The 21025-nt window shown below is 41.2% G+C and overlaps 1 protein-coding gene across 4 annotated transcripts in view; it reads right to left on the reverse strand.

Annotated features, from left to right (window-relative positions):
• LOC119650467 (FH1/FH2 domain-containing protein 3) overlaps positions 1-21025 on the reverse strand; it is a 412025-nt gene that overhangs the window by 325533 nt on the left and 65467 nt on the right. For all 4 annotated transcript variants that reach the window (XR_005249283.1, XM_038053334.1, XM_038053335.1 and 1 more), the window contains exon 4: positions 20905-20950. Coding sequence is in view for 3 of the 4 variants with exons in the window: in XM_038053334.1 (XP_037909262.1) it covers positions 20905-20950 (46 nt within the window). In the remaining variant the exon portion in view is untranslated. The remainder of the gene's footprint in view (positions 1-20904; positions 20951-21025) is intronic.

The raw sequence follows: 21025 nt of genomic DNA on the forward strand, positions 1-21025 counted from the left end.
AATTTTTCTTGCTAAGAACCCAAGTTTCCGAGGAATACATGAGGACTGGCAAGATCATAGTCTTGTACAGTAAGAGCTTTGACCCTATGGTGAGACGTTTCGAGCGGAACAGTCTTTGTAAGCTGAAGTAGGCTCTGTTGGCTGACAACAACCTGCCGAGACAAAGAGGGAAATCTGATTTCCGACAGAATGGGCATATTAGAGCGAGGTTTTACACAAATCCCTGAAAAATAGCTGGTGGTCAATTTTCAGGTTTTTTAAATGGCTCACGTAAACTCTTTTAGACTATGTTTGTAATGAGCAATGAGGGAAACGTGGACCTCGTTGAATTGTTCGATTCTTGGATATCAAGTGGTATCGATTTGGATGTCCTTCTCTCCAGACACATTTTCAATGTATATTTGAGGTGAAATTTTCTGCAGTTACCACTAGAAGTAGTTACAGAAGAAGTTTTTTATGGATTGATTGAAATTGATTCCCACCATGTAGATGCAGATCATAAGCCTAGTGCTAATTTCTTATTTCTTCGCAGCTCTCCACCGGTTGTAACTTTATGACGTCCTTCTACATCACCCTCCCATTTCTGATATATATGATAGGGATGAAAATAGGAAAAAGGAGACTATCTGAAGGTTGAGTTACCACCCTGTGCCAAGAACAATCTTAAAGGGGTCATCCCGTGTGAAGACCGTTTTTTTTGGCTTTTTTTAGAAATGTTTTGTGAAGAACTGGATAAAGATACAAATACAAATTTTTGACCATAGATGTATTATTATATTGAGCGTGCATAGTAATTTTTCCAGTCCGATTGTACAGTTCGTTATTGAAATACAGAGCAATTTATACACCCATCTCCAAAACAGGTGTTTTTCTGCTGTCACGCTAAAATCTTAAAGAATCCTAAAGAAGAAAAAGTAAGCGGCATTTTAACGTACAGACTTAACTACGGTCCGCATACTAGGATTATTAAAAAATATTAAAAACTAAATTTTTGGTGGCGTGTTAAATTTTTTTTTTAATTTTGGTGTTTTTCACGGCTTTGTCAATGAATAAAAAAAAACTACTGAATGAATCGCAATTATCCTAGTTTGCGGACCGTAGAAATATATTCTAAATAAGTCATGAAAATTTCAAAGAATTTCGTTGGATAGATTTTGGGCAGCCGATTTTCAACATGCAATTTCGAGAAAAACGCATTTAAAAAGTAGAATGCCATTTTTAGCCATAAAACCTTAACTGGCCATTACTCTGCTATACCTAATCCATAAACCTCAGGTTTCTTCAAGAAACACATGTGCAGCCTTGGTTTCAATTCTTGTCCTTTTAGCGAAGTCATCCCAACATCATTCGGACCAATAAATACGAGCTTTATTACGGCGATCGACATAAATCTGGCATGTGACTGATCACGTGTTTAACATTATAATTTCCGAACGACTCCGAACATCAAAGAATCGCTTTACCTATATATTCTATACTATATCTAGATACAATTGATACCAAAAAAAAATTCAATTCTGCGGATCCAACACACGGGATGATCCCCTTAAAGCTTACTAAAGTGATTACAAGGTACATCAAACATTTCTGCAATTCGAATACAATCAAAGAGTATTAAGGGGGTCATCCCGTGTGCCGGATCCGAGGAATCGAATTTTTTTTGGCATTAATACTATACACGCTCAAGGTATTAATAAATCCATGGTGAAAAATTTGTATTTGTATCTTTATCCTGTTCTTCACAACAAATTTCTTGAAAAAGCCAAAAAAACGGTCTTCACACGGGATGACCCCCTTAACTAAGTATTAATTATTAATTCCCCTCTGTGGGCGGACAAATGAGATGCCAATTGTAGTATGTATAACCAAGTTAAATTCAGGAGGTTTTGACTGAGGGAGGCAATGGTATCCGTCTGCAAATGGTAAAAGGTCGAACTAGGCTCAAGGATTCAAACGTTCGATCAAGATTAATGCTGCTACCATACCTCTAGCTATGCTAACTCGCGAAACCAAGCGATGAAAACCACAAGAAAAAGATATTTTCGATTTACCACTATTGCAAAACTCCAGTTTGGTATAACAAATAGAAAACCATTTAGCCGTGTTATATATTCCTATTGACGAACTCAACCAAAGAATTTGATAGCAATTAGTACAACATACGAGTATTATATGATAAATAAACAATGTTCCCCTCATGCTCACCCAAATCCAATTGCCGAGGTCAGTTTCTGCAACAACTTCTTGCCTCACTTCAATCTCAAGCAGTTCTATTGATAACTCCACCAAAAAGGCAGAACTATTTTTACAGATGCGTTGATGAAATCAATCGACCGAGTATCACATGGATGTTTACAAGTTATTGTAAACACAGATTTCAATGACGCAACCTGTACGCACGTACATAGGCTCATATGTTGGGCCTGATTTTCTCTATAAAATTGATTGTGGTCATGATGTTACTTTTATGAAGTTAACCGAGCCAAGTCAGGTCTCCATCTAATAAACATTTCATTCCGTATTTCGTCGGGTAATGTAAGCAAACATTGTCGGCGAAATGAGCATTTCATTGAAGTAATATTTTTGGAATTGATTGAGTAAAAAAGAAAATATGCAATCGTGAGATTTTCATGAAGGGAAAAGAAAATAGGAAACCTTTGAGGTGAAGAATGGGCAAATAGGGAGCCATTCTGACAGAATTAATGAGATTAAAACCCAATCACTTCAGAATTGATAAATTTTTGAGGAACTAGTCGTATACGATTCTCGCTATCTTATTAGAAAATTCATCTAGATATGTATGTATAATGGGCGAGCACGGGCCGGTGCAGATGAATAGCAGTAAATCACATTATTTCTGAACCCCAATCTTTCTCTAATATCATATCATTTAATCGAGATCAGCATATTATTAGCTATATACACACCTGTTCATAATAAGAGGTGTGAGCGTTTTTGTTGTCAAACAGGCTTTGTTTTCATATCCTTTTCTATTATCTTTCAGAAATTAGATTAGTTTTCAACATAAACATACTTCATCGAACTCCGCGATGCTATTAACATAGTATGTTGGTCCCAAGCCCAGGTAAAGGAGGAGGGTTTGTGGCAACGTACTCTATACTATCCTCAGTAAAACAAAAATAAAATGCTGAGATCAGGGAAAGAGAGTATAGTTGGAGTTATTCCACTATGCTAAATCCTGCCTGATCTCTTTTGGTGACAGGTCCCGCGACAGGCGGACCAAGAAAATGAATACAATGTCGTTACAAACATGATGATCGGATTGAGTCACAGCCCTCGGAGAAACGCTAGGGAATCCACCTTAGTCGACGCGGCAGGACGGGCCCCGGTCCTGTCGGGAAATGGGCAAGGGTTCTTGACACATGGACGGCGTCAGGATGTAAGCAAATTAGTCGGAACAAAACAAACAAAACAAATACCTGTCTGCACGTTAAATGTTGGTACCCTAACTGGAAAGACCGAGGAACTCGCAAGAGCCCTCCGGAAAAGGCGCATTGATATGCGCTCTGCAAGAAACCCGATGGCTCGCGGCGCATCAAATAGTAGCGATTTGGTGAGAAGAAAGAACACACTCATACGATTGCCGACCATTGCGAATGTGGAAGAATCGTAGAACCAAATGAAAGACACATCCACAAAGTGACCTCTGCAACCCTCAGGGTCACCAAGTCGGGTAAGCGGTACACTGCACGGTGCTGCACTGATGTCTTAAGACTTGTTAGAACTGATTAAGGGAGCAAGTGGTTCCCGAAATATCGGCAAGAATAAATATCTACACCAACGAAAGCGAAACAACAATTTTTTTATTATTTCAAATAGCATCACAGCTAGAGAATGGGCAGGCAATCCCGGAATGAGGATGTCTGTCAAGTATGCTAGAGATAATCCAACTCCATCCCGAGTTGACTATTGTCAAATCATGAGGACAATGCAATGCTTAAGACTAGAAACTTGGTGACCACAAACTACTTGGGATCGCCCGTGCATAAGTTAAGCACCACAATAGTGGGTTTATATGCCTCGATTTTTAGCTAGTTTCGATGAATTCCTTGGTCATATGGACTAAATCGTGATCTTTTCCTGTTTCCAGTTGCATCTAGAAAGAGTTTCGTTCTCGATGACTAAATTTTCATTCAGCGTAACACGAACCAAAGTTTTTACTTCGATCACATCGATGACAACCACCAGAGGAGGCCAGGGAGAGTGGGTGGGAGCAGATGGAGATAGTTGCCCCAATGTAGACTTTTTCCAATTGAAACCATGAAATCTCAAAAACTTTATTTCGAGTGCTCCTCTTCCAGTGTTAATCTGGGGCAATATAACTTCTGCTGACGAACAGTCATCGAAATTTATGGTTTTCGTATACGAAGGTGTATCAAATACAAACCAGACTGATTCCGAAGAGATCTTATACCTGGAAAGGATTGATTACAGGACAGCTCAATTATGTAGATCAGTTCGGGAGAACTATTGTAAACTAAGGAAGAGGAAGAAATCTTCAGGACCGTATGTCTTTGTCGTGCAAAAAATCCTATAAGTTGTCCCTTGCCGGTAGGTCGATTGCACAGCCCCAAACCTCGAAAACCTGCACAAATTAACACTGCAATTTTTTGTCCAAACAAACCCCGATACACTCTCACTAACCTCATACTCAGGAAACCGAGATCATAGATTATATACCCTCTCCTGCAACTCGCGAGGCTGCTAGCTGTGCCTTTGGGCCTGACCTCTAAAGAAGGCGCTTTCATCTTCGGAGCATAAGTTAGAGGGAGCGTCCGGCATACCTTGTATTTGACGCAAAAGGACATGGGAATCCATGAGTGAACATGGTTTCCTCGAAAGCGGGCGCGACTCAATTGACGCATTGTTTCAAAGAATGTAAGGCACAAAAGACTGCAGACCATCTGGTATCCCAACTCCGCTTATCTCGACGATCGTTAATAGGTATTGCACCCAGTAGGGGGATCATTACTCACTCGGAAATATATTTTTCCTGAAGGTTGTTGAATAATACAGACGGGCGTAACAGACCCGGGGACCCTGAATACATAGAAGATTCTCTTTTTGTTCGCGGTAAACCTTTCTATTAACTCCACGAAAGGGAATTTTGCCAATGAATCGAGAGCAACTATGCGCCTATGTTACCTGCACAAGATCTGAGGTAGGAGCAGTTCACATCATTGAACACACATTGAAAAACTCTATCAGAGGCGAGAGCTTTTCCCATTGAATGATGATTTACACTTTTCGCAAGTAGCGATGTAGTCCTGGTCTTGGGAAAAAAAATTTAGTCCAATAAAGCTAAATCACATACATCACAATGTTTTTCCAACCGCCTCCCCCACATTCGCGCTTAAGCTGCGATTGTGCGTCCACGTCTCCTGTGAATAAATTAGTGTGTCTATTCACGAACCCGATTATCTGCAATTGGAAATCTTATCTGGCCAAGCGACACTGCAGATAGGATGCGTTAATTAGCCATTTGAGCGGTCACAACCTCAAATTTGGTGCCTTCGAAAATTGTTTGAAACTTCTTTATTGCCTCTGCTACTGCCAGGTATTTCGGCTCAATCATCGTATAGTTTCACTGAGCCTGGGTCAGCTTCGTTGACAATTGGAACTTCTGATCCATTCTGCGTTTTCTGCACCAATGTTATATTAACTAGCTTCGCAATGGATGGTGAATGGTTTATTGAAATTCAGATTATGTAGAATCGGCATTGAAAAGAAACTGATCTTCAATGTAATTAATGCCGAGATCGCTTCCTCAGTTTAGCAGAACTGACGTTTCGTTTGCATCATGTCTCTAAGCAGTGCAGTCAGCACTGCGTAATTGTCCATAAAGCGTTGATATCAACCATACATTCCGAGAAACCCCCACAACTGCCTGACTGTTTTTGTACGCAGAAAATTAGTTGTGGCTTATACTTTGTCCGGAAAAGACCAAATAGTCCTCGCCCCGATAACCTATGTATCGGACTGCCTTAACTGCAAACTTGTTCTTCCGTACGTTTACTGTCAAACCAGTGCACCTCGTACAGAGTAACACTTGTTTTAACAACAGTAAGTACCGATTAACCGTCTCTGTTGTTAGTACGAAGTCGTGAAGGTAAATGAAAACTTGATATCGCAGGTGAACAGGAAGGACCTTATTCATTAACCGTTGCATAATTTGAGGTACATTGCAGAGCCCAAACGCATGATCATGAACTATGAGAGCGACCACAGTGGAGCTGTGAAAACAGCGTTGTCCTTTGATGTTTCGTCCAAAGGTATCTGCCAGAACGCATCCACTAGCTCTAGTTTGGGCTTCTGACCTGTTAACTCGAATACTCCGAAAATTCGTTGGTATTATTGTAGCCTTAGGTAAAACGACCTCAATATCGAAAGCCTCGGTTCTCTCAACACTAGTAGTGGTAGTTTGATGTCTGTGGAATTTACTTTTGGTATCAACGATGCAACTTAATAGCGTTGCCGGTGACTTCATTTAAAAAGGGGGACCGACTGTAATTTTCTCGAATCCCTTAGTATTGAAGGAAACCATGAGCGAGAAAGAAGTGCACATGTCCATGGACCGAAGAATTATTATTAAGTTTTTGACCAGGAAGGGAGTGGATCCGATCGAAATTTTGGAGCGGTTGCACCCACAGTTAGGAGAAAATGCGTTTTTAAGAACCCGAGTGTTTGCGTAGCATACGAAATTCTCTAGAGGGCATGAAGAATTCGAGAACCTGCACCCCAATCGCCACCCAAGGACGAGTGTACCGTGGAAAACATCTAGGCGATCCGTAAGCTCATAAAGCAAAATTAACCAATATCCCTATTCGAAAAAGTTGAGGAAGCCAACATAAGCTGTGGAAGTGTCCAAAAAGTCGTGACAGATGACTTGAAATTTCGAAAGGTCTCCGCTAGATGGATGCCACGGCTCCTGTCGGAAGACCACAAGCGGCATCCATGGGAAGTTTTTCAGCGGCTATTCAAACAATTCAAGCAAAAGGGAGATGCATTTTTCGATAGAGTCGTCAAGTGTGACGAAACACCCCTGTCGAAACAGACCCCTCGTTTAGGGCTTAGCACCCAAACTTTAATGGAAGGCAAAATCTGTCAGAGGGGTGATTTTTCTTCATGTCACAACACAAGGAGTCAGGCAGCGAAACAAAAACTGGTCCCCGTGGCCGGGAAACCATAGGATATTCTCCCTACAGTTCGGATTTGTCTGCTTGCGATTTTCATCTTTTTGTTAATGAAATATAATAAACAGGATAACTTTTAAAAAACTGTTTATATTTGGTACACCTAATACATATACTACTACCCAATTAGAAGTGACTGACTACCAGCAGTTGAAGAGTGGATTTAATAAATATACCATACTTTCAATATGCTCTTCCAGACGCACAGACAAAGAAATACTAATTTGCATTGGGTGCAAAAACGTTCTAAGACCGAAAACAAAGACTACATACTCTCCATCAAATCATTCCAATTAAAGTCTTGCGTTCCAAACTCTAATCTACGCGATCCCCGTTTGATTAATGATAATTACTAACCTTCCATTGAATTCCATCATTTGTTTCTTCTCAGTATCTACGTTTTTTCCTCCAAAGACAACTGAATTTCTCAAATATTTTCACAATGACTCCCACATCGTCCAATATGGAAAATTCAAACTCACATTCGTACGTAAGATACACTATGGGAAGCAGAACGAACATATGCAGAATCATTGTGTGATCCGCGCTCCTCGGACCGTTGTTGCTGGTCCAATTGAACCCCGTCCGCAGAATAATTAGAACGCAATTGACATTGTTCGTTGACTGATCAAAGAGCTTCCCGAATTAATTCGCCATTCTTCTGCATGGGGCCCACTCGAAGTGTCCGCATGAATATTGGATCCAATTAGGCAGACCGAAAGTGTACTAACAATCTGGAAGCTAACGATCGGTGGAGAGCATAGTCAGATCATTTGTAGGTCCACACACTCCGACGTACTTATGGTATGTACGTAGAATAGCGCCACGGTGACTGTTACGCAACAAATAACTGGCACAATGCGTAATTGGTCAACGACAATTGTTTCAGAGCTGAGGCAGGCAGGGCTTTGTTTTCTTACTAGATCTTGGGGAAGCTCGATACATTTGAGACATTCATGGAAAACTGCTTAAGCCGAAACAATTACGTTGCAGCTTTAATAGATCTAAATCACTTGAGTGAGTTCTAGAACTAACTTCCCTACTTAGCGATTTCCTTGGAAGAAGCTTTTCAAAACGATACCTAAATTTATACTACTGACAAGGCTATCTTGGCGTAGAGCTACCAAAAAAACTCTTTGAATAAATTAAAACCAACGGTTCTGGTACAACCAGATACACCCGTCTGGCACCAAAATCATCAAATTGAATGCTTTTTGATGTCCTGGCAAACGTCATCGTTCGTCATCGTTGTCCTGTACCGTATATATTGCCCTTATGGACTATCAGTGAACCAAACATCTCATCGCAGTTTGTTAAGGTTAATTTGATCTATAACGGTAAAGTCACGATATCACTAGTGCATTTTCTCGTTACATAAGCATCGAATTCGCCCAATTTCCTTTAGGAGACCAAAAATGCTCCCGAGGATCTCCCTCTTGGACGTAGCTACGAGTTCACAATTCATAGCTACGTCATGAGAACTGGCAAAATTGGGATTTTGTAGAGTAGGAGCTTTAGAGGAACATATTCTTCTTTTCCTTCAGCCTTTGTCCCGTTCACAAACGGGTGATCGGGTTCGCCATTCTATTTTATCAGATGCCTGATCTGGAAGTAATCGCGAGGTTTTTAAATCCCCATCCAGCGTATCAAGCCACCGTTGATTTGGCCGGCCTTTTGGTCGTTTACCATCGACTTCCATGTTGTGACCAATCTTGCCAAGTGAACTCTTGTTAACGCGAATTACGTGACCATACCATAGAACACGCCTCTCTCGCAGTTTTTCCACGATCAGTGCAATCCAATATCAATCGCGGATATCCTCCTTTAGGATGTGATCAACACGTATCACGTAACTAGTCCAAAGCAACATTTTCGTCTCCATTACCGCAAGACGCCGTTCATTGTCTTTTATAATCGGCCAACACTCTTAACTATAGAGGGCGACAGGACAGACGACATTGCGGTAAACCTTTGATTTGAGTTGATACGTCGATCACAAAGAACAACTGTTGTGACACGCCAGTTCATCCAGAAACATATTGAGCATAAAGATTTTGAAAAACTGACATAGGCTGCCAATTAGTGTGCCCGGATTGCTTCGCTATGTTCTGATTGGCCCACATAGGAAACTGATGTCTGCCCACCTGTAATTGACCACGACATCATGCACCAAATTTGTGTGTAGCCTGGTCAATCTGAACAAAGGCTACCTTTTAGAATAAAATAGTTACAATCGAAAATCGGAAGCCCTTCGCATTCAACTTGATATAGATCAATAACAGTCACTGTACCTGCGGGTTCACAATTCTAAACCTCTCACCAAGTTTCATCTCAGTAGGTGCAACCATTCCTGAGAAAAATGCGTGTAGTACATAGGAGAAATCTGGTTGAAACCCGCCCTCGAAGAGGGAGGGCTGAAATTCAGATTATCGTGGAAAAGGAATAAGCAAAACTATGTGCAGAAGAACATGGAGGTATAATGCGTGAGTCGTCCTATGATTGCGATAGAATGCAAAGATCTTGACGAAGTTACCACAAAGGAGGGTAGCTCTCAAGGATCAACTAGAGGACGTACGCGGCTCGGATGTTGAAAGCCTACGAGCCTCTCAGCAGTCAAAGCTCGCATCGGATCAGTCCCGTACAGACTATGCAAGCAAACACTACGAGAGAGGTGCTTTAATTTTCTCGGTTTAGGAAAGATGACCAAGGATTACACTATGACTACCGGCAGATCACAGATGTGACAAGGAAAATCATCTGTGACGGTGCCAATCCCTCCAGACATTTACCTCGAGTAAAAAATTTGTGAATTGACTGAATTAATTTAATTACCTGTCTTTTGTACTGAAGTAGTCTACTCTCTAAAAGTTATCTAATTGCTAGAGGGTTAAGTAAAGCAATCACTCCGCAGAAAGGGAGTCTACTTACAGTTCTCACATTATGAACACCACAAGGAGAAGCAGGATCGATATTGAATTTAAATAAACAAATCAAATATGTAAACACGGGTTTCATTCAACTTCTGCTATCAACTTCACCTGGTAATTCTCAAATATCTATCGAAAGACTGCATAAGAACTCTCATTGTCTTCTATGCAGAAAAATCAAGGACCGCGATTGCAATCATATAATGGGTAGTACCAGGTATCCAGTCTTCTGAATCGCTTTGAGTAAATCATATACATAAATGAACTGAACTTAAAACGCTTGTAGCCCGATGGAAACTGAACTTCGCAGCAAGTAGTAAAGCATCACGAACACGTCTTTGTGAGGGTTGGGGACGATGACCTCTGCCTTTACAGCTGTTATGAGACACCAGATATAAAAATTCAAGAACATTGTAATCTGGTAATAAGATGAAAAAGGAGAATGATCTTACTCGAGGTCTTCACCTAACACTCTGGCCAACGTATGTATAGACGTGTCAAACCGGGCTCTAACGTGGATCTTCTTCTTATAAATGATACATGTATGTCAAGACTAATAAGTGACCCAAAGCAATACATCTTAACCTGAGAAGACCAGGTTGGCCTGATCAAACACGTGACGGGAACACATTTCAGTAAGCATTGCTGTGTGGCACAGATTTTACTGGAATAGTTGCAACGAATGAATCGAGTGCATAATGCCTCTGCCTCCATATCAAGAGACGCTCACTCTCAGAAGTGCAACCTCAACTACTGATGAAATGCAGAACTAGCGAAATTCCTAAGGGATCCTTGCAGGTTAGACGATGAGATCAACGCCGAAGACACATTAGAGTATGAACAACGACCTCTCGAATATAAACACGCCCGGAAAAAGTTGCAACGGGCCATCGCAAAAAGTAAAAACAATTGCTTCAAGCGACTTTGTGATGAGGCAGATTCTGCTTTATGGGATGGCATTCAAGTTGATTTCAGTATTTAACCGTCGTGGACGTATTGAAAAAAATCCCATATAACTCAGCCCATGATATTGATCGAATCACTAATAAGGCGGCTTGTGGTTTCGTCGAATACAGAAGCAACTCATTAGACGCGCGTATGAATCGATATATTCAGGGGAAAACTACCTAATAAAATTCAGACCTAATCCAGGCGACGCCGAATTGGGAGGCCCTGAGTCCGTCATCCGCTTAAAGGTGGACTGGATCAGTTGGGAAGAAACCGTCTCCCACTGCCTCTGGTCTACGAACTGTTTTGAGCTAGCACCTAATCCAAAACAAGAATTTAAATTGGGTTCGGCCGACTTAGACCTGAATTTTTTTAGGCGATTTATGAATTTATATCTTCTTCTTTTCCTTTAGTCTTTGTCCCGTTCAGAAGCGGGGTCGGCTCGTCATGATCGGTTGTGCTATTTTGTTCGATCAAAGGCCTGATCTGGATGCAATCTCGAGGCTTTCAAATCATCATCCAGCGTATCAAGCCACCGTTGTTTTGGCCGCCCTTTTAGTTACTTACCGTCGACTTCAGTATTCAGACCAATGTTGGCAAGTGAATTTTCGTTAGCGTGAATTACGCTCGCAATTTTTCCATGCAGTCATGCTTTCTTTTAAAGCAAAGTAGAGAAATAAAAGAAAATCAAATAAAAATATAGAATCGATATTACCGCCACATCCAGTCACACCTTATTGAGACGCAAGCATCGAACCAAACTCTTACTAGTCCATTAACCGTTCCAACAATTGAAGTTCGCCTCACGCCCCAATGTGAACTTTATCAAACAAATCACTTGAGAAACTATGTGCCAACTGTCAAGTAATTAGAGAATAGCTCTTGACAGATCACAACTAGAACTACTTAAGCATCGCGATCTATTTGCACACATCAACCATCAGAACAATTGAAGCAAGTCTTAATTATGATATATGAACTATAATCGTTCTTCTATTTTAGATCGTTCAAGCCACAGGTGGTGGTCAATCATCAGCAATCAAAACATCCAGAACTAAAATAGTAAAAGATGATGATGTCCTTGAAAGGAATCATTGTGTCTTGGGTACGCTCTCTGTGTATTTTTTTTCCGTAATTTGAGCTGATGTTTAATAAATCACCCCGAAAAAGTTGACGAGTCAAATGAGTTGCTAGAATTCAGCACTCTTGATTACAGTCGTTATAGTCTTGATTGGGCGACATGCTGTCAATCATCCAAGACGAGTTTGTCAAGATATTAATATGATGGAATGGTGACCTCTTGATTGGTTGAAAATAAATTTAACTTCAGATTTGATTTGTAGCAAATAGTTCGAGTGTGTTTCACTTGAGATCGTCTGATAAGTAAAATTTGACTGTCAAATTTTAAACAAATTCATATGCATGGTCATAGCTCCTCAAAAAAAAGCTTGAATCCTGCCTTGCCTTCTTCTGAAAAAAACTCAATGTATGCAATCATTCATAACCAATCATAATCTCGAGAGCCTCGATTATCGACTAGCAGATATTTTAGTGAAAAACCATTGCAACTGGAGTATTTTGCGCCCAAGAAAATTCATAATAAAGACCCAGAAGAATATGTGCAGAAAAGAGCTGATTAACGCAGCCTAGCACGATATCAACTGAAACTGCACCGCCTGTAAGCGCACCCATACCCTACACCCGCTTTATCGGTCGGTGAAGCATACAGTGTCATAACTTTGCAACATTTCGTAGGTCTTTCCCTGATTGTGGAATCCCGTATCGAGCTAACTAAGGAAGATACCGCGGTTTAACCAACCACGTATCATACATGACTCAGCGGGGACTCATGGTCCAAATGGCAAAAAGCTGTATGTGTTAGTGGATTGGATTCTTTCAAACACCCGTATAGTGCTCTTCCTAAGGATATTTTGGATGCCATCAAGCCTATCTATGAAGATCTGAGTAAAGATGTCCTCCTGGAGTGATTTGTCGGAGGTTTTACCCAAAACAACAATGACAGTTCTAACCAACTTATTTGAAAAATCTCACAAAGCACTTGAGTGGAACCTCAGTCATCGTTGAGATTGCAGCTTATGTGCAGCCTGTGTCTTCAATGAAGGTTCTTTCCTTTACTAACCTTCATGCGAGACATGAGAATCAGCAGTGGACCAATCGCCCATCAATGGCCACAATAAGCCGAGTTTAGCCGGGAGTTGAAAAACAAACTAAAGAAAACAGGATTTACCGAAGACAGAAAGAAAAAGATACTTTAGACATCATGGACGACCTTTGTGGACTTAGCATCAACGATTCAATGTGACTTGAAAAGCAATGAAAACGTTTATGAATGTTTTATTCCAAATTTTTTAGTGTTCAAAACTTCAAAGAGTTTTTCATGCAACCCACGTTGTCTTTGCCCCTCATAACTCCAAAATTACTGCACCGAACTTTTCAAATTTTGGACCCTATTTATGTACATAGTTTCGAGGTAACGCTACAGAATTTTTTTCAAATTTGTTAATATTTTTTATTTTAAAAGTACTAAATATAAATGATAATAACTCTGCCGTAGCCGGCCCCAAGTCCGCCTGTGAAAGGAGGAGGGATGGATAACTTCAGTCTGAATGGTTGTACGCCACTACAACGTCTCAGGAAATAGGTGAAGAAAGTGCAAGAACTTTACAGTCTTGTAGATTACTCATTGAGGGAGCTATCACCACTCTTGACTGACCTGACCTGACCAAACCTCTTCATTATCCGCTCCTACTATGAAATAACGGCGGGAGGAGGTACAGCATCTTACCACCCCTCGTTGCACCAAAGATTCGTCGAGCGTTATCCGCGATTCGCTCGAGTCGCGGACCAGTACCGCTTTATTACTCACAGCGACACAATCCCGGCCATTATCAGAGAACGTTCGACTTGAGGTCATCGCGGAAGCTGGTAACCAAGAGTCGATGGGCCCAGAGGCAGTGGCATTAACATGACCACGCCGCACTGCAGGCAACAGCTTCAGTACTCGCCGAAGCACTCTTCTTCACCGTCCAGCGGAAGTCTGCCTTGCGATAGTTATCGTTCCGATGCTTGTAGTTCTTCTAAATAAAAATAAAACTAGGTAGCTTGCTCCTACTACAATATATATATATATATTTTTTTTTTTTTTTTTTTAAAAAACAATTAGGGAGCGAAAAGGACCCATTAACGGAAGAGGAAAAAAGTGGGATCTACAAGATCAGCTGCAATGACTGCGAGATAGTCTACATTGGCCAGACAAAACGCCTCATCACTACTAGGTTCCAAGAACACCTAAAGGAAGTAGAGAGGGGAGAAAGACGAGGAGCCAACACGGTGCGTTCTTCGGTTGCGATGCAGTCATAGAGGAGGGGCATTCTTTGACGAGGGCAAATCTTGAGCTGGTACGACAAGTGAATAAGCCACACACCTTGGACGCATGGGAGAGCTTGGAAATATTGCGAAAGGATGCGGCAAAATTGATGAACACAGATGGAGGGAATTGTGCATCAAGGCTAATCAAAAAACTCGCTGACAAACACAGGGACCGCACCACCCACTAACTATTGATAATTGATGGCCATGAACCCTAAAAGTTATTATATTATCCCTACCTGCATGGGGGACCTTTTTACGTTTTTCTCTTTACCTTTTAGAATCTGTACCCACATACGGATCTTTAGCTTTTAAGCAACTTTTTATAATCTGTCCCTACAGACTTTTAATTTATTTTATTTAAAAATTCAGGAAAAACTTCCCAATGATTTAGTAGCTTAAGTACTGAGGAAGAAAGTAAGTAGCTTTCGAAATACGTATTTACTAACTATTAAAATATATTGTAGTAGGAGCAAGCTACCTAGTTTTATTTTTATCTGCCTTGAGGTTCGAGACGAATTCCAAAGAGCGTGTTTAGAATTCTCGGAACTGGATCCTTTGCATAGATCAGATATTCAAAGACTCTATGCTTCTCCCGCAACTCCAATAATTAAGTCTGAAATCAATGGTGTGATTGTATCTCGGTTGTGTGCTGATATGTCGCTGCTGCAACTACAGTCACTTGCGTATGCGTGCAGTTACGGCTGTCAGACTGCCCGGTCAGGAGATTCGCTTTCGCGTTATTGGTTTGAGTGGCCGAAGAGAACCATCATGGAAAATTAGTCTGGAATAAAACCACCCATCTTGAGTGTGACAATTGGGGGATATCTGTGTGCTCCCTGCTGTCGTTAAGATAATAGTAAAAATAATTATTAAATGCATCAAGTAACCATTCAAAAGCGTGATTGACAGAGAGCGGGTCGGTTTACACACTGGATTCTTCTGCATTGGTCACATCCACACCCTGCGAATTATTTTGGAATAATGAGCGGAGTTTAGATTTCTACTTCACCTGCTCTTTATCGATTTCGAAAATAATCTCAACAGTGTCAACAGGGAGTGTATATGAGATCCGGAGTGAAGTCCGCCAGGGTTACATCTTGTCGCTGATATTATTTGTTCTTGTTATCGGGGACATTCTCCATGCTACTTTATCCGGACTTCAGTGATCCATAACATCTTTCCTCAAACACCTCGACTACCTTGATGACATCTGTTTGCCTTCACACCGGACCTTAGTCAAAGAGCCCTGGATTTTGAAAGAAATGTCATCGCACTCTCCCTGTCTGCATTAATGGGGAGGGCATCGAAAGCATTGATCAATTTGTATATCCGGGGAGAATCGTTTCCGCCGACGGTAACATCAAGCTGGATGTCGTTTGACGCACTAGCAGCACTAGATCCATCATCGCTACCATGTCTACAATCTGGAAATTTAGTTACCTCAACACCACGCAGTAGAACTCACTCTAGCCAGGTATGTGGCCGGCCACTCCAAGAGCACTTGGCACAGAACAATGAAGAATAATTGTAGGTTTCTCGGGAAATCCTGGAAGAAGCTGAAGCTCATTTCAGCGGAGCGTGTATGATGGTAGGTCACCCGAAGAGCATTTGGCACAGGACAATGAAGGATAATTGTAGGTTTCTCGGGAAATCCTGGAAGAAGTTGAAGTGCATTTCAGCGGAGCTTGTATGATGGTGCGTGAGCGTGGTTAACGCGCTATGCTCTATTAAGGGGTGGATGATCACCATATAAAGAGGCTTCGGACGTATCAGATTAGATGCCCCGAACTTTTTATTGCTTGGAAATGATCCTCCGAAAAACACCCATATTGCCCCCAATGTAATGAATGTAATACGCTTATTTTGGCCCCAAGATGATAGAGGTATAGTTTATCAAACTGTAGTCCACATTGAATCCTGCGTGCGTCCCCCCAACTAATCATGTAGAAATTGAACAAGTTGAGCTATAAAACTCTGGCTCTTCATCGTACTTTTCAGACTCTGACCAAATATCCTACCTACCTTCACCCTCTCCTTTTAGCTGAGGCATTATCCAACGATCGGAAGCAAGTAGAAATTTCGCCACATTTCACGCACACTTCAAACTACTGTATTAACAAAGGCGCATAATGTTCAGCAGTGAGGCTGCTGATAGGTATTGGCGGCATCATTGACTAGAAAAGCGTATAAAGGAACTCAGAAATATGCGCTACCAATTCGTATTAGCAATCGAATACAGACTTGCATTAAAGGATCCCACATCGATTGCAGCCCAGACGGGGTGAACTTCATGAGACACTCCACTCCACTGGAAGTATGGAAATGACAGAGGATAGCGACGATGGCAGCCACGCTAATATTGCCTTTAGTAGGAGTTACCCAAATTGCGACGAGGCTATTGAGCCGAATTTTATCGACGACCTGACGATCATGGTTTCGTTTATATATTTCGCTGTTATGTAGACTACGAAATCGTCGCCAAAAATCCTTGGTAGGATTCTCCTCTCGAACGCAGCCAAAAGTTCGCAATTCTCATGAGCACTAGCAAGATCATTGCCTTGTACAGAAAGAGCTTTGACCCTATGGTGAGACGTTTCAAGCGAAACAGTTTTTGTAAGCAGAAATAGACTCTGTTGGCAGCCAACAACCACGCTTGAATTTCATTCGGAAAGAAGAGTCAATGAAATCAGAATTGATTGTAGCTTTGCTACTTCGAATTATAGAAGACATTACTCATTTGTATGGTGCAATTGTCACACTATGGAATTATATATATTTGGAAAGGTCTGGATTAGTTTACTAAGGGCACATGAATTGGAGTTGTTGGTGATGAAATCAAGGGCTTAAAGTTCTAACATGGTTCCACCTCCAACCGCTCCATTTCAGAAATTTACCTACCACGAAATTGGGCACCATATAAAATCGAACTGAGCAAGTTACGATCACTGGGTTGCGCATCAAATTCATTGCTGGAATTGAAAAACCCAGATAATCACAACTAGCGTGGCAGGGGATTTTGAAGAGAGCAGTCGACTCAATACGCCAAAGAAGAGAACGACAAGGGTACTTCTCAACCGAGCTCTAAAGTCCGATTCAGCCGTTGACTGGAATCTATGCAAGCTATAAAGAAGGGCATAAAGTCAGATAAATAATCATCCTTGTGACGCTTTTCTGAAGAGACTAACTATCTTGAGGCAACCTCAAAGCTGAAGCGGATCCGGTCAAAGAACGTAGACAGCAGCTGGATTAGCTACGTTTACAGAGCATGAGGAACACGGAAAGCGATGAAAGAACAGCGAATCATTTGCTTGAAATGCACTTCCCAGACAGCATACAAAATCTCATCTCAGGACAGGCAGGTGCACCAAGCGGCATGCATAGTATAGTAGTATCACTGGAACGAGTAAAATTAGCATTTAACTCGTTCCATAGATACAAATCTGCGGGCCCACATAGAATCATTCCTGCTCTAGTAATAGAGGAAATAAATGCCTCATATTCGGAATATATACCGTGCCTGCCTAACACACGCTAATACTCCATTTAACTGGCACAATGTAAAATTTATTCCCAAACCAGAGAAAACCATCTACACGGGCGCAAAAACTTCCTTTCTACTAAAAGAACTGGAAATACTAATAGATCGGTTCATAAAGGATACATACATTTCTAGGCGGCCACTCCATTGTAGGCAACATGCGTACTAGTAAGGCAAATTCACAGAGACAGCACCCCATAAGCTCATGGCAAAAATTGAGATGGCGATATCCGAAAACGAATACGTCTTAGGCGCATTCATGGTAAGCGAAAATGCTTTCAATTATGCTTCATTCACGGAGATTTGTGACGCGCCAAGGCTATGCACTGTCAAGTCTACCCTGAAGAGAAAAAATTGCGTATCTAGCCACCGTTGTTTCCGCCGGCCTTTTACTCGCTTAGCAACCACTTCGATGTTCAGACCAATCTTGGCAAGTGCATTCTTTTTAGCATGAATTACGTGACCATACCTTTGAAAACGCTTCTCTCGCAATTTTTCCACGATTGGTGCAACTCCATATTGATCGCAGATATGCGCATATCGGATGTGATCAAGGCATGTTACGCCACTAGTCCAACCTAACATCTTCGTCTCCGTTACCGCAAGACGCTGTTCATTGTCTTTTATAGTCTGACCTTATGGCAGACAGTGCTCAAACAATGTGCCACCGATGGCCAGGTGGTCGAATCTGCAGAAATCCACAAACATCCCACCATTTTCGTTACGGTCGCCAAGACCATGTTTCCCCATCACATGTCAGAGCCCATTTTGACATTCAGATTAGCCATCACTATGACGTGAGGAGGGTCCCTATCCAAGGCGTCGTTGACGTTTCGGTAGCAGTAAAGTTTTGAAATTTGCAGGTTCTTACCCCATAATTTGCTATACCTTTTAGTGGCATTTTAGCAGTGAGCAGGACAAAGTTGAATTAATTCTTAACTCACAGGATCATTGAAGCTGTCAAGAGTTACTGCAAGCCACAAAACATTTTAAAACGCCAAATTGTCAATTTCTATCAAAATTCCCACAATAGAGCAGCTGAATCAAAAACTCCCCTGCCTGGTTTTCTTACAGGCACCAAAGAGCAAGGCACTTTCACCTTCGCCAGACAAGCTTCATCAAATGTAACTCTTCTCCAAACCCTAAGCATGGCATTCTCCCAATGAATTGTCAGGTATCAGGTCAAGCTATAGAAGTAGTATTGGAGCAATTCCAAAAAGGCGCTTGAAAACGACTTGGCTGTTTTCATAAAAAACTGATCTACATAATAACTTCCCACCACCTACGATAGAGAGTTGTTGGGAATTTTGAATTTCATAGTTGAGAGTTATCCTCTTATCTTCCGTATTGACGATCAGCCACTTGATTTGAATCACTCAGATCAGATCAATTAGCTGGTTATAACGGAAGAGCTCCGTGTTAAGTTCTCTTCTATGTAACATTATGTACCATGAAATTCCCATCCTTCCCGTGAAGGAAACTACAATAATCAGTTTTACGAATCATTTAGTTGTCTGCTGTCACGAAATTATCTTCATAAGAAAGGAGTAAGATATTGGTCAAACTCGATCAACGGGAGCAACTAATGATGACTTCAATCACCAAGCGTACAAAAAGGATGCGATTAGTATTCAGATGGGCGACACTTTTAAAGGACATATGGATTTTACCTTGGAAAAGAAGGCTTCCAGCCACAAGAGTGCCAATCAGACAAGAGTAGTTCACTCTACCCTCTGATACTGGTCGACGGCAACAATTTAGAAAAAATATTAGCAAATGAGGGTAATCGGATGAGAAGGAACTTGCCATCCTGCTTAATGTCGGTAAGGGTATATAGGGCGACGCAACCTTAAGGAAGAGAGCGTGAGTTATTGTAATGGTCGCAGTAAACCACTGTTAATATGACAAAAGGAAAACTAGTCTAACCAAAATATCGAATAGCGACATGTGCAAGATTGCTGAAAAAATAGTTATGGGAGTATTGAATTAAGGGTAACCTAGTGAAATGAACTATTATTTGACATAGTTCCGGATTGGACCTCGATGATACAGAAAGCATATATACGGAATCAAATTGGATAATTCTCCCTAAAGATCAGGTATGCCATATTAGGCAAGATTGGAAAATGTGCCGAAAGTTATCATAACCCTGCAAATCATTATCCAGGGAACGCTTAATTCGGTGGAAAACTAGCGCGTGATGAACCCTATAATAGCAAGGATTTAGACAGACCTTAGAGAGGCATTCAACGTAAGGGAACAGCTAAGATTGGAAAATCTGATGAATTCAAACACAATGTTCCTCGCGAAGTAATCCCTTCCTAACAGTCCCGGGTAGGAGGAGGAAGGAGAGAAAGTGGGTGGCTTTAGCCAGCATGAATCCTGCTTTCTGCTGCACCCTAAGACAGAAGCCAATTTTTAGGATTTTTAATACCAAACAAGCAAAAAGATGGCTTTGTTAACTTGCTAGGAGGTTTACCAATAATTTGCTAATCTGTCGCAGTAAACGGTCACGTTTCAAATCTCACTGATAGTAGAGTTTTTAGAATCGTAACTGTGTATCGAATACCAGCCAACTCAGCTGTGAATTCCTGTCAGGATAGTAATCACGAGCGAACGCAATGCTGACCACATTGTCTCCAAGAGTGTACCATAAATCTGTGCTGTACTGCTACGATCTTGAATGAAATGCTCTAACACGCTTCAAACTCCAGATTTAATTGGATTATTATTATTATTCACCAATTATAGTAAGTAGTGGCACCCCATTAGGTCTTGCAAAGGCTGCAAATATGGCTGTGAACATCCTCTCCAGAAGCTGCACGGATTTTCAGACATATTCAACCCACGGTTTGCATATAGAAGAAATGAAAAACTCACTCACCTTGTACTTCTGCTGTTGATTTCCCGACGCGTAATCCCACTCATCGCTGCAAACAAAACAAAACACGATCCCGATTAGTGAAAGCTTAAACCAAATCTTATCCAAGACACACACAACTTAC

This window comes from Hermetia illucens, chromosome 2, assembly GCF_905115235.1.
Source record: "Hermetia illucens chromosome 2, iHerIll2.2.curated.20191125, whole genome shotgun sequence".
Taxonomy (NCBI): Eukaryota; Metazoa; Arthropoda; class Insecta; order Diptera; family Stratiomyidae; genus Hermetia; species Hermetia illucens.